Source organism: Gymnogyps californianus, chromosome 9 (genome assembly GCF_018139145.2).
Source record: "Gymnogyps californianus isolate 813 chromosome 9, ASM1813914v2, whole genome shotgun sequence".
Taxonomy (NCBI): Eukaryota; Metazoa; Chordata; class Aves; order Accipitriformes; family Cathartidae; genus Gymnogyps; species Gymnogyps californianus.
The window spans coordinates 6,713,316-6,737,707 of record NC_059479.1 but is presented as its reverse complement, the minus strand read 5'-3'; the positions used below and the strand labels follow the sequence as shown (position 1 = coordinate 6,737,707).

At 35.0% G+C, this 24,392-nt stretch overlaps 1 protein-coding gene across 1 annotated transcript in view; it reads right to left on the bottom strand.

Moving 5' to 3' along the window:
- The window catches only part of DIAPH2 (diaphanous related formin 2), a 265,679-nt gene that overhangs the window by 215,185 nt on the left and 26,102 nt on the right, over positions 1–24,392 (bottom strand). Inside the window, exons 5-17 of the mRNA XM_050902012.1 lie at positions 22,592–22,612; positions 16,539–16,678; positions 16,091–16,165; positions 15,931–16,000; positions 14,441–14,577; positions 13,144–13,252; positions 9,603–9,713; positions 7,345–7,463; positions 6,231–6,347; positions 5,005–5,123; positions 3,474–3,538; positions 1,539–1,643; positions 413–422 (exon numbers count right to left, since the gene is read on the bottom strand). Coding sequence (XP_050757969.1) covers positions 413–422; positions 1,539–1,643; positions 3,474–3,538; positions 5,005–5,123; positions 6,231–6,347; positions 7,345–7,463; positions 9,603–9,713; positions 13,144–13,252; positions 14,441–14,577; positions 15,931–16,000; positions 16,091–16,165; positions 16,539–16,678; positions 22,592–22,612 — 1,198 coding nt within the window. The remainder of the gene's footprint in view (positions 1–412; positions 423–1,538; positions 1,644–3,473; positions 3,539–5,004; positions 5,124–6,230; positions 6,348–7,344; positions 7,464–9,602; positions 9,714–13,143; positions 13,253–14,440; positions 14,578–15,930; positions 16,001–16,090; positions 16,166–16,538; positions 16,679–22,591; positions 22,613–24,392) is intronic.

Here is a 24,392-nt window from a genome sequence, read left to right as displayed (position 1 = left end):
TAACATTAGAGGAAAAAAAGGCATAGATACTGGAAACTTAATGTGTATCACTTTTAATTGTACCATTATTGTGAATGAGCCAAAATGTCTGGATAAACTGAACTGTGTTAGAATAAATATAACAGGATTAATAATTAGTTAGACTAAAAATAAATTTTTGGCTTTGCACAAGGCATGTGTTTCTTTGGCCCACAAACTACTACACACATTGTAATGCAACAATTGGTGAACTCATTAAAACAGACTGTCAAATTTCAGTGTAACATTGTCTTGTAGATATTTGTAACGAACATTAAAATTGGTAAGAATGAAGTATGAACAGAAGTGTCTGTGTGTGAAAACAGAATAAGAAACCATAAGACACCACAGGTTACAAGAATGACTTGTATTGATAGTGAAGGACACAATGAACAGCAATCCAACTGTTAAATGCAGTGTAATGTGCTTACATTAAGACGAGAAGGCCAGTGCTCTGATAAGGCTACAGCACAGACAACTTGCCAGCAAAAGACCATCATCCTGAAAGCAGGATGATGGCAACCAGGTTATAGCACATCACATGCTATTCTTCCTCTTATTATCCAAATAGGAAGTGCGACTATAGGCATTAAGATATCCACAATGAGGAAAAAAAAAGGCACCAGGCAGACCTTGCATTGAAGGACTAGGAAATAAGCCAGGCTGAGGCAGAAAGATCAAACTATACTAACTGTTGGTTCCTAAAGGGTATAAAAGGCCTGTCTGAAACCCAATTCATTGTCATTAAACAAAAGAAACCCAAGAGATATTGTGAGGGTTCAACACGCAGCACTTCTTGTCCTCTCTGCTTCACTAGTGATCCCGGACAGAACACTTGGAGATACAGTTTTGGTGCTTGTGAGCAAAATTCATGAGGAAATGAATGCAAGTAAAATCAGCTTTGCTGAAATTAAGTATCACCTTCCACTTCCATAAGGTCTTGCATTTTTTGTTATATTTACCTATGAGACTGTATAAAGCTAGTGTAATATTCATTTTAGAAATGGCTACAGTCTGATATCGAGAGTTCAAAAAAAATATTATCAGTTGCATGCACATGCTGAAAGGTATGCATATTGTACTTGCATGCACATGCTGAAAGGTATGTATATTGTGCACGCACAGCTATCATGACTTCCACCTTTGCAATTCAAGTATAAAGCCTTCTGAAACAAACACTTTCTGCAAAACATACAGAAGTAGTAATGTTAAAGCATAAACAAGTACTTGGAGAAAAAAACCTCAGGCTGGACACAAACTTTTCATAGCATAACAAAATTTTTTCCTCAATAAAGCAAACATCTGTGACAGATGTTGAATATACTCCTATTTGAAAAAATGTTACCTCCATTAACTATCCTTAGTAGTTTATGCTGGCTTAAAAACAAATCAATACAACTATAACATACATTTTAAACCTCCATAGAGACAATACACTCCTGGGTAATTTCTTTTCAATTTAAAAAAAAAAAAAAAAAAAAATTTCAACTGTGGAAATTACTGTGATTTAGTTTTATTACCGGGGTTCGTAGCTGTTTGATTTCTGTTTCAAGTTCTTTGATTTTCTCTTCTCGTTTCTGAAGCTCTGCTTGTGCCTCTTGTCGAGCTGTGAACTCTTCATCAAACTGTAATGATTAACCAACACAGAAGTGTTTGTCCATTTATGTCCACAGTAGATATACTTTCAGGCATTCTTTGAACAGTATTTACAACTATTCCAGTATGTGTTCTTCTAGTACCACATAATTTCTTCCATCAAAAAGTCAGGACATAGAACCACTCAGATCCAGCTACTTAGTACACCTAGAAGTTCAACAGGTTCCCCCCCCCCCCGAACATTTTAGACTTCTCAAAGTAAACTCGAGTATACATGCCATGCAGCGAGCTTAAATCTGAAGAGAGACGTGTGCAGCTTCAGCAGTATCATCCATAAAGTAACATAAGAAAGGAGGTATCCAAATAAATCAGTGCTCCCTTTAGTTTTGATGTCCCCATATAAAACGGAAGTCCAGTTTACACCATGATTGTGAGAAATTTGCTGGGTATTTTCATCCTGCTACTGTTTGCTAGGCTTAAGAGATTATTAGCATCTTTAAAAGCTTGTGTAATTCATTCTTCCACAGGACAAAGCAACTTATCACTAGGAAGAACATGTGTTGACTGCCACTAACGAAGTACATTATGATAAGTAACTCTGCCAGGAAAGCATCACAGCAATTTGCTTTCTATAAAGCTCAGACACCACAGCTCCTATTAAAAATGCATCCACATTTAACATTGAGGAGGAAAAAGCTAATGACTTCATTCAACTCTTCATTTGAAATTTGTAATCATCGCGTTCAAGAACATATACTGCCTTTTGGCCTGCAAAAGGCTTCTTAGACCAGACCAAACATCAAAATTTTGAATGCTTTTAATATACAACATGGTATATGAACTTCAGTACTATTTCAGCTAATACAGTACTTTCAGCATTTCATATCCTTAGACAGGATGTGATGAGCTGAGATTAACAAATTATCCATTAACATAATCTAGGAAACAGGAATTTAAGTAAGTTGAGAAAACATGTTGTAGCAAGATACTTCCAGCACAAACACCAATAGTGATAAAGTAGAAGGATAAGCATCAATTTCTTTAGAAACAACCCCCAAAAAATTTTTTTACAAGAAATATACTTAGCTGGAATTCTTCCCATAGAAATAATTTTAAATGTCTAACCTCTCCTGTATCTAGTAATACGTGAAAATTGTCCATCACCAAAATAGGACTTAGTTATCAAGCTCCTAATAAAAGAGAACTGGACCAGAAGAATATATCTGTTAGCAAAACAGGTTCCAAAATGCACTATAAGATTCCTAAATGTGAATCATAAGGAAATAAATTACTCTCCCTCATAATGTACTGATTTACCATGGGCATTATAAGGAAATAAAGCAGTATTTTAACGTTAGCATCTCTGTGCCTAAAGCGTTGATGCTTTTTCAAACATTGAATGACACTGCTTTTCAATAAGTTTCTTCAGGTTCTAAAACAAAGCTAGATGAAGAGTTATGAACACTTTCCCCTCAATTTATTTATTTTATTTTTTTTTTTAAGCATATACCTGCACTTTAGGTATTTAACTATGACTAAGTATTTCAGGACAAAATAGCAACAAGTGGAATTTTTCCCATCAGTGATCTACAGCAGAGGAATACAACTGAAGATATGTACAGCTAATACTCCTCATCCGCTTTTGAATTCAGAGTAAGCTGGAATCTGAGCCTTGCACACACACATACACACACACAGAAAAACCCAAAACCCACAGAGCTATTAACTGTAAAAGAACATCCTGCCTGTGAGATACAGTATTTCCCAGCTTCCACTAAGTTTCTACTGTGAAACAAGCCTACGGTGTTCCTGTCAGGCTTCTGTTCCGTACCTTAAAGAGAGTGATGATTAGGACTTACCTTTCTGGAAAACTCTGCCGCCTTCTTTTCACTCTCTTCTACTTTAGCTTTGTCCACACATGCATCTAGAATTTAAATAAAATACCACACAGAAGTCAGGTTAAACGTATCACAGCTCTGAGGTGCCTTCCAACCATAATTACTCTATGACCCCATGACACAAAAGCAACAGACAAAAAAGACAATGAATTATTAGGTTGCTCTGACCAAACATTTGGTGAATTATTTTGGTGAGCAAAATCTGTAAATATAAAAAAAGCAATGAGGACACATGACCGAGGAAGACAGAATCATAGAATGGTTTGGGCTGGAAGGGACCTTAAAGATCATCATCATAGTTGCTCTGTCTCTGACAGATCTGAGTTTGCATGCCCTTCTCTTTTATATGAATCTACTACTAAATAAGAGATGAAAAAAAGATTTTTACACTAGTATGAAGTAATAGTTGCTTCTGAGGTTTCAAATCAGAAAGCCTCCTTTCCAGATTAGGAATCCAAAATCAAGCATTTCCTTATTTCAGTAAAATTATTTTGTAGGCAAGGAGAATTTGGACAGACTGTGAAGCACAGATTTCTTCACTCAACAATGGTAAAAAGCACTTCTACTGACTTTTCATGCAGTGTAAAACTTTAAGCATTTTGTAAGTGAGGTAAACACAAGTAACTACATATTATAGGTAGAAACTGGCATGGAGAGACAAACCAGTTATCCCTAAAACTAGTAGGTCAATGGAAACAGAACGCAAGGTGAGGTAAGATCAAGTGATCACATTCCTAGAGTTATAAGTGAATAGAAAATGCAGAAATACTTCTTAGATATGCAGGATACCTTTTAGAAAGCAATTTCCTCCCCCCCCTCAAATTCAGCCTGTACAACATCCTTTCTTTGCTCCTTTTGTCACATCACCAAAAAAAACATTTTCCCAAATGAATGTGTTCTCCAAGAGCAATTACTTTCCCCTATGAAATATTTACTCCAGAGATGCCCTTGTATTTCAAGAATACAGTCTACCCCACCAATCTCAAGAAAAGCATTAAAGCGACACTTCTAAATGCTGATAACTGTCATGTAAATCATATAGTATTTATTCAGCTGCTTCTTTCCCACATGACATGAACATCCACAGTCCCTCAATGCTTTAACTGGTTAGTTTAAGGTAAACTCAAATACTTGGAAAATATTACAGAAAATATTCTTAGAATGAACCATATTACAATTATAAATCCACTAACAATTAATGCTAACGTAAATTTTAATATTTGTAACCTGAAATTCATAGAATTTATGAACAAGAGATTTTTTTTTCCTTAAGACTCTCGTATTCAGATATAAGTCAAGACAAATTTGGAGAAGAAAACTTCAGAGTCATTTTATTAAAGGCTGCAGAGTTTGATCTGACCTTCTCCACAAGGACACCTATTTCCAGAAAACTGAAAAAATTCACAGAGTCAATTTAAGTCTAGACAGAAGAATACAAAGAAAAACATGCACCTTCAGTAAAACACGGTAAAATTGCTTATAGTATACAAACCAATAAGATGAGTAAAATCGACGTCCAGTCTTCCTCTACATTTAAAATCCGGGTCCATGCCACTGCAGTGCAATACTATCTGTGATACGCATTCTTCTATTATCTTGTAATATTGAGGTCTAACAAAGAACACATTTTAGAAGATAATAAGAACATGAACAAACATTTATGCAACATGGAGGGGGGAAAAAATGGGCAACTGTAACTCCTAATATATGAATTACACAATTGCCAGTAAAAGGATCAAGTTAAAGGACTCATTTGTACTCTGGCTAATAAAGCACTGTTGTCAGTTTCTCAGAAGGATATCTGAAGAAGTTCAAGACTCCACAAAATATTGTGGACTTTTCATTTATCCTTTGCCAGACTATAATCAATAAAACAAACATCTTTATTCTTGTCAATATATGCTGCAAGAATTATTTAGCACATTCTCAACACAGTGAATTCCATCACTGGCAACAGTACCAGTATTCAATTACTCAGAAAATGAGTTAATTATTAACTTAATTGCTTGATATACATCTCTACACAACAACATCAGGAACCTCTAAGATTAGGGGATTCTGTGCTCAAAATTATTAGTTCTTACCAGTGCAAGGTATCACATCTCAATTTCACATACCATTGAGCTCTCAAAGTAGGAAACCCTAAAACCTAAACTGATGATATTCCAACCTTTCAAATTAAAAAAAATTATAAAAATTGAAGATGTCTCAGGTTATATTTTACTTCTTAATTTTATCGTCTTGCATATCAACTGTTTCTATAATCCCTTTACAACAAAACAATTACTTCTTAAAATGAGATTCTGTATGTGGTACTTTGACACTGCTAAGACACTATGAGGTGTACATAAGAGAGGCTTACACTGAAAAGACAAGGTACAAGGCACTGTAGAAGTATTTTCAATTATTAGTTATACAACTAACTTTCAAGTTCTTTAAAGTCATGAAGCTATCAAACTTGCATAAAGGAAAAAGTGTTCCACGAGTAAAGAGATTTTGGGATGAGGGTGTTAGAATAAGGTTCAAGTCTTTGAAATAAGCATTATTGTATTTAACAAGATCTTTTCAATATTAACACTGAGTAGAAAGACAAATAACACAGCAGTTACAGAGCAACTATTCATGCGTGATTATGAGCTACTCAGTTTACCAGGGTCTTGATTTCTATTCTTCCCCCTATCTCCTCCAAAAAAATCAAACCTGGCAGCTGACACTTACCGGACGTAGTAATCACTCCTGATGAGAAGGAAATGTTGGAGTATTGACAAGAAGTAATTTTCGGAAGAAGTATCTTTCAACATATTATACAGCAGATGAAATACTTCATTCACATCAGTGCAAACATTGTTAAGGAAATACAAGGACTTTAAGAAAAAAAAAACAAAAAACCCACACAAACCAAAAACACTCCACATCCCACACCCAAACAAACAACACAAAAAACCCCCCACCAACCCCCCCAATACAACACCCACCCCACCCCCAGTTCCCTAGACGTCGTTCATATTGTTCAAGTAAAACCTTTCAACACTCTGAACTACTATCCTTATTAGTAAATATCCTTTTACTAAAGGATACTAAAAATCCACTAAGATTATCCACAGAAACTGCCCGTTTAACAATTAAGACATGTTTCATTACTGCTTAGAAAAATTATACTACATACTTATTAACATAGAATCTGTAAACATATTTCACACAAAGCTTTCGTTTTCATTCTGAAGTAAGCCAGGCTACTGGCAAATACACACTAGTCAATCATTTTAATTTCTTAAAGAAGAAAATGACCTGTAATTACCTGTTCTGTAATGCAGCAACATTACCTGTTAGTGATTTTATATTCCTCTCATTGGTTGCATCTACCTTCCTCTGCTTCTTAAGTACCAGCTGCTACTCTTTTAAAAACCGCAAGCAACCATTCTGAACTTACGTAACTTTAAATTTACTGCTGCTTCACAACTAGAGAAGGCATACATCTTAAGTGCTTCAGAACCTACTAGAAATGTTGTTCCAACTTAGTTATCAAAACGCATAATCTTCTATGGGTGTAATTTTATATCTTCATGTCTCTTACAAGCCAGAGTTTAGTTTAGTAAATGTTATTTATGACAAATTAATTCAGTTCCCAATGACTTACATTTGACAGGCAAATTTAAGTACTAATATTCTAAGTTTAAAAAAAAAAAAACAAGCAGAAAGAAATCTGCCTGAGAAAGTCCCTGACAAGATAGGCAACTGTGACAAATAAACTGCACGTAGAGCATTCTAACTTACATTCAATAAAGTTATTAAACGATGCAACAAGTTATAACACCATTTCTATAAAGGATATTCCATTTCAGCTCTGATATCATTGAGACGATGTGACAGTTCAATTAAGTCTTCTTCTTTGTTCTCATCAAACACTTTCAGCTGAATATCAAGCTCTTCATTTTCCTTATCTTTCAAGCCCTATTTTTCAAGGCATAGTATATCTTAATTTTCCCTTTCTTAAAGCAAGAATTCCCCCCCTTCAAAGATTATATAATGACAAAATATAAGACATTAACCTTTGGAACAGGAGTAAGCTGTAACTCAGTGCCTGGGGTTTTTTATTATAATTGCACAGTTGAGAAAAATTAAGGCAAAATATCAGTGAATATAGCAGGTATGGGCTGCAGAACAAATATGAAGCCTTCTAATTGAGCTGAGTTCTCTTAATGGGACATAGTCAGCAGTTTATGCTTGTTAATGTCAGAGTTTCTTTAAAAAAATAGCATAAGGATATTTCAAAACATTAATGAAAGTGAACTTAAGAAGCCTAAAGAAGTGTAAACAAGATATGCTTACAACTTCTGTTATTAAGTTAATCTAGATCATAGCATAAAAACAACCATAGTACATTGAGAAATACAAGAGAAGTAAAAAACCAAAGCAAAAATTAGTACTTGAAGCAGGGAAAAATTTGTTTTTCGTGTAAGAAATACAAGCAATTTCTCTAATAGACTTAAGAACCAAGTTAAGCTTCCTACTAGGCAAATCACAAAAAAGGAAACTAGTTCAAAAGCCATTAGTGTGAATGCACTCCCTGCTTTAAATGAAAATTGGCCTGGAATTGTCCTAACTGGATATACACAAACTGAATGGCAACCGTGGATGTTCCCTAAAAAAGTAGAAACTCATACCAATTCTAATGTTTGAAAATCAGAGGAGGCTACTGTGAATCTGGACAGATTAAGAGGTCCTCCTCCTGACTGTTTTTTGTTCAAGAAACTCTCATTTATAAGTTTCTTGAAAATTTATACCCAAGCACAGGTATGAGCATGAAATCTACTTAAGATGCTTTATCATTAAGAAAGTTGCTTTCTAATGCAAAAAAACCTCCTCTACCTTGGACATACATTCCCTGCAGAATTAATGATCTGAGCTCAATGTGTATGTTGTAATTAATACCTTACAAACAAACAAACAGCAAGATGGTATCAACTATTTTAGTTGATATTACAGCTTACATGAAATATTAATTAACCTTAGTAGAGACAGAATTTCAACACAATAGCTTTTTAGAAAAGATTGTTATCACTAAATATTAATTGCTTTTAAACTCATATATCTGTATGTCAGTACACTCTAAGTTTTCTATCATGATTTATTACCATACAGTTTATTTGCCACCTAACCCACCCCCAATTCTTAAGGTTTTTAAGCATTTATTGATTGTGTAAACTAACTTTCAGTAGATTAAAAAACCCTAAGAGTTCTTCAGGCTTTCAGATGTTCTACAGCAAATAAAGACAGCAGATCACATTAATGTATCTACATGATATAAAACCTAAATTTATACCCTAAGAAAAATTAACATACACACATCAGTAACAGTTTCAAAGCTTAATGTGCTAAAAGCTGAAGGTTTTTATTCCTGACAAATGTTGATGATTCAAAACACTGTATCTTAAAAGTTATAGCAGTATAAATTCTGTTTCAGACAAATATAAGCAGGTACTCTTTCTCTCATCTTTTGTGAGAAACTGCTGAGTAGTTTATTAGACATATTCTTGATGTAAGCATCAGAATGGTTCCTTGGTTAAGAGCTATAAATTTACCCCTAAGTCACAAATATTCATACACAACTACCCATAAAGGCATACTTCTGTGCAGCTGCATGAAGACATGCAGTCTCAAAGAGAATGAGACGACTTGATTTTTCCTTAAAAACTCCAAATGCATTTTCAGAAAGCAGATTAAAGAAAAACAGATTTCACAGAAAACAACAGGACCAGCATACACAAAGAAAGTTAATCCAAGATTGGTTCCACAGCCAGACTCACATTCGCTGCATGTGCTTTGAGCTCATTATGCTAAATTTGACTACCCTAATTTAATTCCTAACACATTGACTTGTTTCAACTACCATTCTGGTTTACATAGCTAACGAGAGCCTAAATTTGCAACTATGCAGAATGAAAGCAGATTTGGATTCATAGTCCTTTCCAGGTCTGACGTTCCCCACCCCCAATCTTTCACATCTGCTATTCCCAGTAAAACAATTTGGTTATCTTCAACAATCACAAACAGTTGACTGTGAGCAATTCCTACACATAAATGACTTACAGGCAGTATTTTCTTCAGGCCACAACGTAAAAACTCATTTCTCAAGTGTATCCTGAAATCAAGATCTTCTGGAGATGTAACAAGGGCATTGATGAGCTGCATACATGCTACCTGTTATTGAAAATATAGGCAAAAACTTTTAGTATGTATGGAATGAAAATAAATACTGTCTTTGACTATTTCAGTTTAATTATAAAACCAAATGTCAAGAGAAGGATATTATTTATTATGCGGCACACGTGCAACACTTGACTTTGGCTAATTTAAGCAACATCAAATACTCTTCTGTTTTCATATTGTGAGTGCTTCTGCTATGTCAAAATTGTATCACATAAAGGATCATACTTTAGTTCAGAAAGTTATTCCCACACTACAGTTCCACACTGCAACTCCTTCTCTTTCTCCTCAGTATTCGCCAATTTGAAAACAACCTGTTTTTACAGTAACTGAAAAATTAAACAAAACCAAAAAAACAAAAACAAAAACACCCATACACAAAATAATTCACATCACCAGGTGTCTTTTCTACTCCTGCACAGCACTTTTGCAAAATACCTGAAGTCTCAGGATACTGACTAATGCTTTAATTGAACAGCTGTGCACTTTAATTGATTTACTTTAAAAGAGGCAGACAATAGCATAATGCCAAAAGTGCTGATACACGTTAAAAGACTAAAATGGGACTCCAGGGAAATACCAAGTTTGGTAAAAGATGTTAACCACAAATAGAAGTAGCATTAGAGTAGAAAAATTAAATAAATTAAAATCAATAGCTGCAGAGAAAGAAAGTCAGATAAAAGCACCCTTCCTGTTTTAATTACATTCACTATTTAGTTTGAATGGGACACCTTATGGAGTCTTCAATTTCTATTAAAACACTCTTTCAAAGGCACTCCCTTTATATAGCTGCATCTTCAGATAATGTAGTATCATCATGCTCGCTTGAACGATTCTTGTTATTTTACTACTATGACATGACTTAACAAGCCAAAGTACATGTCCAATCTGAAATTAATAGAGAGAAGAGGTGCCATCTGCTATGATTGCTTTTGCCAGAAGAGATTCTGGCTTAATGGCTTGTGCTAATACATTACAAATAAAGAATGGTTTTGTGAGAAACAGGTTAATGAGTCTTGCAATTGTACCTTTACTGACGTGTAAGTGAGGTTTTGGGGAGGGGAGGGCGGGAAAGCTGTGTGGTTCTTTTTGTTTGTTTTAAATCAACAAGGTCATAAAGTAGGAGACAACTTCAAAATTAATTCTTTTGTGATAGCATTATTAAGATTAGAATGTCATTTACAGAAACTTATTGAACATCATAAACTTATCGGCTCTGAAACAAGAACTACTGATGGTAAACATAGAGTTAAGACACCTATAGCTGACATATATATGATCTAATAATGGAAAAAGGTATCCCTTCCATGCAGGTATACCTGCCCTGCTTGCATTCTACTTTTCTGTATCTTTCAGCCATGGTACCTTAGCAATACAAAATTTGACTATAAATACTGTATTATGAGAAGGAAATAAGTCAAAGTCATCCTTTAGTAGGATCTTCAGCCACTTGGTCTCTATGCAAACACTTGCAGTTACCAAAAAAAGCAATTAAAAAAGCTTGCATTCTAATAGCAACCAAAACTCTTGGGCTATTCAGGTGTACGCAGAGAATAAAAAACTCCATCCACTGACACATAAGCAGCAATGAATATGTGACACAGGACATGACTCAGTAAAGATCACTGGCACAGAAGACGGTTTATTTTATAAAAATAATTTAAAAAACTCACTAGATTATCCCCAGAGATGCGCCAGTGGCTGATGAAGGGCAGTTTTCAAACACACACCACGGAATGCACAGTTCTTGTTGACAAAAGTAGCAGTGATACCCTGCTGCACACTACTAATCGCAAAAGGTACCCTGCCAAAAATGGACACACCCCATCCACATCTATCATAGTTATTATATATCTGAACATTTAAGAGGCTGCATACACTGCTGCCAAAAGTCCCAGCAGTAGTAACACAGCTGCATGTATATCTTACAGATTTCTTAGCAATGGAAGAAATCTGCGTGCCTATCCTAAGGAAACAGCGTTACATTTTATAACAGAAGGACTCAAAGGACAGGTTAGCATAAAAAGTAAATTACTACACTCTACCCACAGGGCAATAGCACTGTAGTTCCTGAAGTAATTCTTTTCAATACATGACCTTCTATGAAATCTAAGCACTCCCTGCACCAAGACAGTTACATTAAGCTATGCGTCTATCCTCAGCTGACTATAAAGCCAGTATACTGAAGGTGAAAGCTATAAAAAATATACTTGACACTGATCAGTTTTGAGTGTGGCTTATTCTGTTTAATGTAAGAGGATGGCTGTGTTAAGAGGACGGCTATGTTGGATGACACTGAGCTTTAAATATCTAAAACTAGCAGTTTTACTCCCACTCAATTTACTTCTCATATTTCTAAATGATTAATGAATTATCACTGTCCTTGTGTCATTAATTTTTCAAAAAAAGGTCAACCATTCAATTTACCAGAAATAGACTAGGATTTAACTTAAGTTGTCATTACCAGGGAGAATGATAACAAGTTACCAAAATCCTTCATAGCCAAATAAAACTTTTGACTACAGTTCCTAGAAATTTCAGTACAAAAACACCCCTTCAAAATACTCAACTATTTTAAGAAGTTCTATGCTTAGCTATTTCTTCATTCAGTAATACTACAAAAAGGTGAACAATGCTGGAAGGACGTTCCTGCCACAGGTACTTCAAACAGTAAGATACCTGAAGTATGTGCTTAGTTAAGACATTCCAGTTGTGGTTCTAAATTAAACTCAAATACTCACTTCAAGAGCACAATGCAAACTTGTTCTGTCTTTTTACAAATATATTACTTTGATGGAATCATTTCAAAGCCATAAGTACAGGAGTTTGTTTACTTTGGGTGGGGCAAGACTGTGGGGAAAGGGGGTGTTTAAACAAGCAATGCAACTTAGGAGTACTTCTTCATAGTTCTTCCCTAAACCCAAAAGGTATACAGGGAGCACTGCCTCCAACTCCTTAAACTCCAACTTCCTCAGGGCTCCAGTAACAGTAACTAAAACATTTCAGAGAACAGACCGAGAGCTGGATTTTTATTGGTCCATTAAACCACACAAAATTCCCAGTCAAGAAGATTAAGCAGTGACAGAGATAATAAAATGCTTTCACAAACTTATTACCTGAACATTACATCTGGCATCCAAGAAAAGGAATATCACTAATTACTCTCTTTTTATTAAGGTCAAGACTTTTTAATCCTATTTTTGGGACAAGGCAGTGAGTTTCTTGGTTTCACACCGTTAACAATTAGAAAATTTAGTATCAGCAGGCCATTTCTCTTTATTTTTCCTTTTTTACTGAACACTGGAGTAATAGCACTAAAAGATTTTACTGGTAAATAATTTAAAGATCGTAAAATAATACACCATCTTCTAGTATTTTAGATTATTGCTGAAGTATCAGTAAGCATATAAAAAAGTAAACCCACCTGCAGTTGTAAGAATTCATGGTTTTCCAATCCTTCAACAATCTGAGAAAAACGTTCCCTGTTGTGCCTTTCAGCAGCAGTTGTTATAGCACCTAAAAGCTTGTCCAGACTAAGAGAAAGATAAACTGTCAAAAAGCGTACCACAGTCAACTTTCTCATTTTAAAGATGCTTAGCCCACTCCTTACACAACTCAAGACTTCAGTGCACTGACAGAGAATCTGAATGCATTTATCTATGCTTATCTATATAAAGTTGAAAGTAAACCAAGAACCAAGTGTTAAAATATCTACAAGATTAATGTTGAATTTAAAAAAATGCCAATAAATCTCTAAATTATTGTGAGATTCAGCTAAGAAACAATGAATGAGAAAAAAATCACTACCTTTGCAAGACTGTGCACCAGGTACTAGCTGACATGTTTGACATCTGGGAATTCTAATAAATTGTCTTTTCAGAAATCAAAATGTTTTTATCTATTTATTGCATACAGGACATGGAGTTTGCCATTTTTAACCTTCAGTAAACTAAGACACTCAATAATTCAAAGTAAATGTATGCCAACTGATTGTCTTTGTTTTAAAAAGCTCATGGACATGTGCTACATAACTTCATAACTTGAACTAATCAAAACTTCAGCTATAAATGTAAACTTTTTGCCCCTGTCAAGTTTGTTATGTTTAGGTAGAGGTGATATTTTAATAAAATCTATATTTATTTCTTTATTATTAATATTATCTTCCAAACTAATGAAACATCTTAACATGTGGTGTCAAATCAGTAATTTTCAAATATAATAAGTTCATCCCCCCTCCTCAGGGGAGATGTCCCAATCTCAATCCTCCCCACAATAACAGGCTCAGTAGTGCCCCATGCTAACACACATTGTTCTAAATTGTCTTTAAATCTGACAGCTTTTCTTTTGGCAATTAAAAGTTCACAATTCCTGACCATATCCATTAGGGATATATGAAATAACTTATATATTCTTTTTTCAGCAGCCATTTATGAATGGTTATGGCTCATGAAGTCTTCTCTTCTCTATAGCAAGCAATCATAGTCCTTTAAGACCTTCCACTTAAGCCACAGTTTGTAGATCTCTGCTCACTTGCTTTTGTCTGATTTAATATTGGATTAATGCATCAGAACAGGTGAAAGTCTCTTTTCATTTAAACTACATTAAGAAAGTAAAGACTTAACAGGTTACATTTGTTTCACTGACAAGTTTTCTCACCTGTGTCCAAACTGACAACTCATGAGCATTCAAAAAAAAAAAATTTGTTTCAATATCTTACTTACATATTTTCCTCTCCAACAATGCAGATAGCAGAAAGTATTTTCACTGTTTCGGTCATCATGTGTGGTTGCTTTGGATCAATTGCTCTTGATAACAGCAAGAGACTTCTTTCATCTCCTAGAATCCTTTGCAATCCATACTTAAAGAAACAAAAAGCTTACAGTGAAAAGACTGTAATTACCTCAAATACTCATCATCATCTTTGGGCTTCAGATCCTTAGGAATCCTCACACCCCCTCCCTCCCATATGAAGTTTGGCAACACTCTACTGAAACCTTCTGGCTATTACCGCTTGGGGACGCAAGTCAGTCTTCCTGATCTTACATTTGAGGCTTTCTCCTAAGAAAGAAAGTGAGTCAGCTCCTAAGGAAGATACTGTGTCTTGTAAAATCAGGTATCCACCAAAAGACAAACCAGTTTTTATTTTCTATCTGTATCTGAAACACCTGAACAGTACGAAAAATTTGTTCTTTTTTTTTCCTGTAACTGTAACAGCTCCCGGCAAGTCGAAATAATATTTTCCACACAATGACCGATACAGGTTGAAATTCTTTTTTGAAACGATCATCTTTTATGTATCGTATATCCTATTTCACTCTCTGTACAGCTAAATCAAAAAAACTTACACATTGGCATTTATTTAAAAGTAGCATTATTTTTCTTTTTCATTTTCATTAACTACAGGATAGTTGGTAAATCAGATATCTAATTGTCTGAAGTTACAATATAAGCGTAGGAATAGCAAGGGGGAAGCATGTGACCATTTAAGTTTACTTTTCCCACTTCATCTGACAGGCTATTCTGTGAGATTCTACTAAACTGAGTAACAGTAGTTAAAAGTAACTGTAATGCACAGTTATATTTGTTATGGGTGGGGGGGAATAAATCATTATAACAACACTTAAGATTTTGCTATGAATAAAGCAAAATTACAAGTTTAACACATCAACTTCTAGAAGCAGTACTCATGCTTTGTGAACATTGAGTAACCCATGTTAGAAACAAGGTAATACAACTTAAACTAGACCAAAGTTTTATCCTTTATCCACTACCTACCAACTTAAAAACTGTAGCTAAAAAAATACTAAATCATACTCAATTTAAAATCAGCTGAAAAGTACGTTATATTAACAAAAACATCATGTATTGAAATCAGAATTTAGAAAGAAATATTTTCCTTTCAATTTCACAAGCAATTAATTTCCTAATTCACTTATCTTAAATCCATCCTACCATCCTCTGTTTGCCAAACATTTTACTTCCAAAAATCAATATTTAACAAAACTAAGACAAAAATGCATATTCAGAAGGTTTACGAACAAGACTCTCAACAAAAACTTACACTAAGTTTACGACCTACATTTCCAGAGAGTCAGCTGACACTGGATATACAGGCTTTCCTTCCTTTTCTGAGATTCAACATGCTACATAGATCTTGAAGTCAACAAAAACCAATCATGCTAGAAGTATCTGAATTTAAAATATGTCTTACCTTATTGTTCATAAATGCTTTGAGGCACTGGATAAGTTTATGTTGATTCTTCTTATCAATACTTTCTTGCCTTGAAAGGGAGGAGGAAAATAACATTAAGTACAAAGAATCTTCACAAGCTCCCTCACCCCTCCCTTCTTCGAAAGATCCGAGTCCTTACTGTTTCTTGTCCAGAAGCTTTTCCAATACATCCAACAGAAGTCCAAGACCTTCATGTCCAAAATTGTTAACCCAGCTGGAAAAAGGGAGAAAAATGCTTTTAATTATTTCTTAATCAAATATAAAACTTGCAAAGCTATGTCTCCAATACTGCTTGTACATCTCAGAGACGCGGCTTTAAGTCTCACTTCCCAGGAAGACCTGATAACTATTAAGACAAATGCTTAGTTCTAACAACCAGAAGTTGTTGAGAACCGCTGTGAAAGGTGAGAAGATATTGCAGACAGTTGCAAACATTTCACTTATCCTTTTCTGGTGTGCTGAGAACTACTTTCTCGTGCCAACAAGTATTAGCATAATTACTCTGGTTTCAAAAAAAAAAACCCCACAATTCTTTATTGCTAAGCAAAAACAGCATGATGAAACCTACAGCAGAAATTATTACTTACCTGACTGGATTGCTAGTTAGAGACACTCTCAAAGACTCTAGACAATTAAGAAGCTTTTCCTCTGAAATTCCAGATCGCAATTCATGAATATATTCCTGCGAGGACAGTGTGCATTCATGCTTGCTGTTTTTCAGTCCACCCTATCACAGAAGACAGAATGCTGCTTAATGTTATATTGATCATAGCATGATCAGTTTAGATGATAACATGAAAGGCCAATATTTCTGCGTGAATTTTAAAATCTCCATTTTCCCTGTACAATTATTAAAGACACCTGACTTGACTTTGATTTGTCGTAAGTGTTTAATAGTTTAGGTACTGCATTACAAGGGTAAATATTTTTCTGGAATCTTCTTCACTTCTCTCAGTAAACTGCATGTACTACATCTTGGATATAAAAATTTAATTCCATCGTTCAGTTGTATTAATATGTTTAACTGCTACACACCCTCATTTAACATCTACTTCACAACACTGTAGTAGAAAACTGTAAACAGAGAGACATAAAAACCCTCATACTTGTTATTAAGTTTGTCTGATCATTCCCACTGTACCTGTCTTCTGTTTTAAAAAAGCTGTGCATTATCACTATGGACATATCCTGACCCTCAAATCAACTGTCTCTTCTACAAAAGAAAGGAAGACGACAAGCCACTGAAAATGACTTTGAAAAGGACCTGGTATCCACCAACTGTTAAATCAGTGTTTTTAAAATCATGCAGCTGCATGACTCAATGATTTCTTGTTGTACCGTACTTCCATGTTTGGCCACTAATACAGATCTCTAGAGGATCTTGTTTGCTACAAAAGAATCATATGGAGGATTTGACAAAGAGCTCATCTCCCTGCTGAAGTGTCATTACAGAAGGTAATACCCACAAGGTATTTCAGTATTAAAATAACTGATAATCAGTTTTTAGAGCTGTGGTATTCAAACCCATGAACAATATACAAAACATTTTACCAAAGGGTGCAACTAATCTTTTGTACAGCTCTGGCAAGTTGCAGCACAGTAGGCTTATCTCAGAAGAGTGGTTATCATGAGTACGCAGTTCCTAAAGCTCCTTAGCTCTAAATGGTCTATTGAAGAGAATCTGATAAAGATGCGTCATGGGTGTAAAGGCAATATGAGAAGTGCCTGACCTAGAATAGGATTTATATGTATTTGGTTTTAATTGTATCAGGAACTTCTCCGACTACTGTAACTTCTAATTGTCTCTCTTTCAAAAAGCTACACTTTTTATGAAGTTTTTGGTTTGCTCTCATTTTCCAAAAATGACACTAAGTATGGCTGATGACAAAATGACTTCTCTACATTTAAGTTCATGATTTTGACCTACACACATTCCAATATTAATACATATAACAGACTATGTAAATGTTCACAATATACTTTCAGATTGTTTGTTCTTACCTCAACAAAACAAAAATCTGACACAGATTGTGAATGCATTAAGACAACAGTGTCCTCTAGACTATGTCAACTTTGAAGATGTTTCTTGCCAACACACAAAACATCTTTAGCTGGACAACGCATGCCAGTTATATATCAAAGGACCAAGACAGACAAAGATGAGTAAATAGGATATAAAGGAACTACAGTCTGTCACTATCAACCTCCTAAACAAAGAGACGCTCTTCCACCAAAGGAAAAAGAAAGAAACGGGTGGAGGTTATCTTTATAAGAGTAGGAACTGACTTTAAATCAGTAAGTATATTAGCACTACATATTAAGAATCATCATAGTTCAGAAAAATCACCACTCTGAAAGACCATAAGGTAAAGAACTAGAAAACAGGAACAGCTTTATGCCGTTCATTGCATTGGATGGAAACCGAAAAAGATTATATGTGTAACCAATGTACACCGTCTACACAACACTGGATACAGTTTTTGTCATTTCAGACAACAGCCATTCCCCAAACCCTAAAAGAAGAGAACAGAAGCCACAAAATGTATAAAGAGATGAGATAACGTCAACTTCAATCAAATGCCATTACACATTAAGCTAGACCCTGAAAAGCACCCTAGAATGCAAGATGTATTTGTTTTTCCAAAAAGATTATTTCCTGTGGTTAGCCCTTCCACTGTAGTCTGCAAGCTCCAAAGGAGATTCCTATTCAGATGAGGCATTTAAGGTCTCTGCTACGTTTTCTTTCATACTTAAACCAAGGTATGCTCTTGTTGCCTCCTCTCTCTATGTGTTGAGGACATTAGTGAGGCCCCTCTCCTCTGTCTAGTCCCTTGTTTTCAGAAGACCTATGACTGCCTCAAAAACAGTTAAAATAGGTTAAAAGTTAGAGGAATTGGCAGCATGATCTCCTAAGCCTCCTTATGTGTCTTGCAGGACAGGCAAACTTCTTCATTGTTTCTACGACTAAGCACCTTCAACTCCATAGCAATACAGAACCATCTCCTCTTCCTTTTTTCCCCTTTTCAAAACATATGATCACTAAAGATGGCTCATAAAAATCCATTCACAAAACCTTTCACCCAAATACTCCAGTTCATGCTAGAGAATCCTCAGCTTAACAGGATTACTTTCTGTTATTTTCTGCAACCAACTTTTCAGTCTCAATCCACTTTTACCTCTAGCCATGCTAATTGGAGCGCTACAACCAGGTGCTATTTCTTTTATTTCCCTGTTCAAAGAGAGTTTGATTGGAATACTGTTTTTAAGTAATGCTATGCCTTTACATGGATCAGATTTTTATATATACGTTTCTCATTTACTTGGAAGCACAAGGTCTCAGTGAAAGATGTGCTTTACGTGAGAGCACCTAATAAACACAAAGGCAAAAGCAAAGTACGAAGAAACTCATAGGTCCCACACCTGAACTTTCAGAGATTAAATCAATGCATAAGATCAAAAATCTTAGAAATTACTTTATGACCAGTCACCTTCACAGTATTACAATTAAGGCATAGAATTATTCATTCATGAAAACTCAAATGGAAGCCTGGACCACACATTTAAAAATCCTTCTCTGAGGAAGTTAGAAGCAATGAAGTTTTAGTGAGAAACTAAGCTTAAGGGAACTCCTGGAAGTCTTACAAGAAAACAAGTATATAAAAGAAAACCTAGTTTGCTTTCCCATGAAGGGGGTAAATCTAATCAATTCAAATCTGCATGTAGAACACATTTCAGGGTTTAAAGGACAACAGTGACAGAGAGACAGGACAGACACCTTACAGTGCAGGATATAGTGAAAAATAAATATAAGCATAGTTTTCTCTCTACACAAAACTTTAAAAAAAAAATATTTAGAAAACCAGGCAACAATTAAATATTTTAGAGATTTCTATTTCAGTTTATCTTAGTCTGACTCCAGGTGATTTCAAAGTTGTTAGCTAGACAAAGAAATTCCTCACCCAGGACTTAGCAACTGTCCAGCTTTATACACTATTCAGATGTGCCACCAGAGGCCTGTAAACAAGCCTGAGAACCAATATCTAACAAAACGGGAAAGCAAAAGCATTTTGCCCTCCATGGGGAAATACGGAGATATTCTATCTACTTGGTGGTAAAGAAGTGTTCAGCACATCTGAACGAAATGGGTGGGCTATAACAGTTAAAATACAAGATCAGAAAAACCTGCACAAACTACTCCTCTTTGAGGCACCAGACAATTCAGACTTCATTAGGAATCAAGCTAAAGCTGAGTTCAGCTGAAGTAGTTATAAATAAATTGCTTCCGTGACAAAGTGTTTACTTCAGTGAGAATGTTGGCAGCCAGTACATTGAATAGAAATCTCACAATATCATAGGTGGTTGCTTCTATCCAATTCACTACACCCGGTCCATAATTTAGAAAATAAATCACTCTTTAGACAGAAACAAGTAACTGATACCAGCATAATTATTAACAAAGTGGAAGTAATAACTTCTACTTTCCCCCTTGCCAATGACTAACTCAAGAGCTTTTGCATACTCTCTATTAATACAACTCTGTTTCTATCTCAAGCAAAGAAACCACTATATTTTAATTAGAGTATAATTACAAAATCAGATAAGACAAGTTGTTTGGGGGGGGTGAGGGTCGTTTGGTTGGTTTTAGGAAAGCAATAAAAGCGTTTTCAATTATTTTTTTAAACCACATACTGTAGCTGTTGCACATTTGACTTGGAAAAGCAGTATCCTTGTTCAAGCTATGAGGAAATACTCTATCAGCTCCTGAACTAGAAATTGGAAGCTTACACAGTTCATATGGACTTCACCCTGTAGATATTAGCCAAACACATTAATTCAAACCATTAAAAACAGAACTAACAAGCTAATCCTACTTTAGACATCTACATTAATGCCTTACAGATAAACAGAACATGTGCAGCTGCCATTTCAACACAATTATCACTGTCTACAAAAGCAAGGAAAGGTTACTTTGCAGGCAGCTAAAATGACAAGTGGGCACCAGTGCTTGAGATCCCAAGTAAAACTCAAATTAAGTTAGAGCTCTAAACTCCTCATTAACAGGTGAACCTCTTCTCTGCAATTGTCACTACAACCCAACAGTACTAGCTTCATCAGCCCAAAATTCTTCTCCTCCCTAACCACAACAAATCTGTAAATCTTCAGAAAAATAACTACATATGCCAGCAGATGCAATCACTCCCAAAGGATGAATCCTATTAAAACATACACTGAGAAGAAGCACACCAAGACACATGCATTCTTTAAGTAATAATATGCAGAAGCCATACTTTAAGAGCAGCATTTTTTATTTTGCTATTTTTTAAGTTATCTGTACAAAACCATACTTTTAATGAGTAACTATTCTTGCTTTCCATCAGGCCCCAAATTAAAAGGCATGGGGAAGAAAACAGATATTATAGAGTTTCTCCACTGCCCATTCTGCATATACAAGTTTCCTTTATAAAATAATCTCTTCACAAAGCAGCTGTTCAGGCTAATTCATATCATAAGGAAATTACATGGCAGCAGGAATTATTTAAAACTGGTTTTAACACACTGAACTGGATAATTAATAATTTGTCCCCTCAAAAATCAAATACCTTTAAATACCTTCATTGTGCTTACGTATTTTCTCATCAGCATAAGAACCAGTACTGAATACAAAACTAAAAAGTACTGGTGAATACAGACAGAAAAGTCTGTTTAAAGACCACTCTGAATAAAACAAAGCCAACAGCAATTTCTTTATCCCTATGCGCTATATCCTTATATATTTAAGTACATCTGAAGTAACAATTAAGTCCTAGGCTATCCTTTATTATTTTTAGTACAAAATATAAGTACTGAATATGACCTAAGTAGAAAACCTTGCAGTATCTGAAAAGCCTGTTTTGGCTGCAATCAAAAATAAAGTCCATCCATAATTAAAAAGAACATCTTCGCTTTCAGCCATCATTTAAAATGTATAATTATTCCTTCCTTTTTTCCAGGAAACAAAAATTTGCTGAATTCAGTCCAACAAATGAAGTCCCAAATACTTGTTTAAAAAAAAAAAAAAAAAAAAAAAATCACTAAAGTCAATCAAGACAACATAAAATGTAGCTGAGCACTTTAAGAGAAAAGTTATGCTGTGAGTCACCTCATCTTATGCTTATTAATTGACCTTCTGAATCCTCTATATTAATCTTATTCTCACACTGGTATCCAGCAGCTGACATTTCCACGACAAACTATGAATACTAACAATTAGGACATTAAAAAAAATCCACGTCTAAACAGAATGAAGTAAGCCAAATACTGTAAATTTAAAGTTCTGAGTGATTGCCTTCAATAAAAAGCAAGACAAGCCTAAATTATATTTGTTGCTCACAATGAACAGATGAGTTCTCAGTGAGTTTGAAGTATTTGGAAATAGATTCCTGAAAACCTAAAAACAGATCCCTCGAAAGTGCAATCAGTGATCTTATACTGGTAAGATAAACATGACTGAGGTAGCTGATAATCTTTTTGATAAAACAAGGATTCAGTTATGCCCACTGAACTTTTAAATCCAAGATGAAAGTCCAAAATATTCCAGCCTAATCTCTAAAAATAGAAGTGTATTCATAAGAAAAAACAAAACTATCATGTTCATACTCACCGGAACTTTACTTCCGACTATCTGCATGCAGTGGTCAGCCAAGAGAGGTTATTGTGTAAAAAAGATAATAATAATAATACATAAATAAACACAGCAAAGTACTTAGTAGGATGTAGCATCACACAAACTTTTCAGTGTTTAATCATTAGTAGTAGTTACATTCTTCTATCACTTTATCAAACTGTTTAAGAGTTACAGCTTCTCAACAGGAAAACGGTAGCTCTACTGTAGGAGAAATAATTTGAAATTCTTATGTTCCACTGCTGAATCATCAATATTTTACACATTTACAAACAAATAACTAAATACCTAGCTTGACATCTACATCTTGAAAGATTAAGAGATACGCTATTTTGTTAGAATTATCAGGTCAGGTATTTTATAGATGATACTGAGAAAACTACAGAAAAAACTAATGGCATACTGACTTCCTTGTACATGTAACAACTTCATTTATTATGGAGCTTTTTATCTATTTAGATGATGTCATCACTGAATTTAATTAAGTTTTCATAATCAAAAACATAGCTTACAGTTATAAATCTAACTTGCATTTCAGAAAAATCTCATGTGGCATTTTTCTTCAACTGCTCAGTATGGATGCTTTTAATTACATGGATAATTAAACAGTGATATTTCAGAATGACATCTTCTCTTTTTTACCATGGAACAGCATCTCTGCATATTCATGAACAAGAAGTTGACTTTACACAAAGAAAGTCTGCACAAAGGTAGCACATCTCTGCCTTGTTCTATCACTTTGCACAAATGACCATGTTCCTGTGAACACCAGGACTATGGACTTCTGCTTAAATATTGTAGGCCTTTCCTTGTCAGCTCTTTGCTGCAATCTGATAGCAGCCAGTTTATTGAATAATCACGTTTATCTGATTAAAAGCCTGAGACAGTATGATTTTGTTCCAAGATCTGAATTTGATTGTATCTGTTCAGCCTCTACCTGCTTCATTTTCTACTCTTATCTCTTCCATTATCCTTTTAGGAAGTCTTTCAGAAGACAGAAGTCCCTGCAAGTCTTCCACAATCACCTCTTCTCTCCCCTTCCTGACGAAGCTTCCTCTAGAAGCACAAGATGGACCGTCATCACCAGACAATCTCTTTTCCTAATTTACTACCTTCTTCTCTCACCAATGTTCAACTCATTCAATATGGCATGAGATGTCACCAAATTCAGTTCTGAAACAGAATTCTGAGCCTTCACCATTTCCCAAGTATAATTTCCATGGTCAACAATCTCTCTCTGAGTGAGAGAAGGAAGCAGAAGCACAGATAACCACTTCACATGAAAGCATCCAGCCTATTAGCTTCTGGACTTCCTCCACCCCCCAAGGAAAAGGAAAGCTTTTTTTCATCCATTGAAAACCAAGGTTTCTTTCTCACTCAGAACTCTGAGGACAGCACGGTGTTTCAGAAAAGCATGGTCAACATGCTGCAGATGGCACACAAGGCAGAGAAAGTGAAGCACCAAATTTAAAAATAATTTGGTCAAGACAATATCAGCAAATGACAGTGATATTTTCAAACAAGTGGAGAGAGCTCAAAAGCCTAAACTAAAACAAACATGAAATGAACTGGAAGAAAAGTCACATCAACTGTTAAGTGTGTTTCATGAGCTCTAAGCAGAAGAAGAGGCCCAGGTATTTTCAGTATAAAAAAGGAAGACAGATGAACAGTTATCTGTGACCAAAGAAAAAAAGGCAGAAAATTTTAAGAAAGATCATTTTGAATGCGATCAGCATTTTTATGGAAGACAAGCCTGATGATGGCCTGAAGAAAAGAAAGT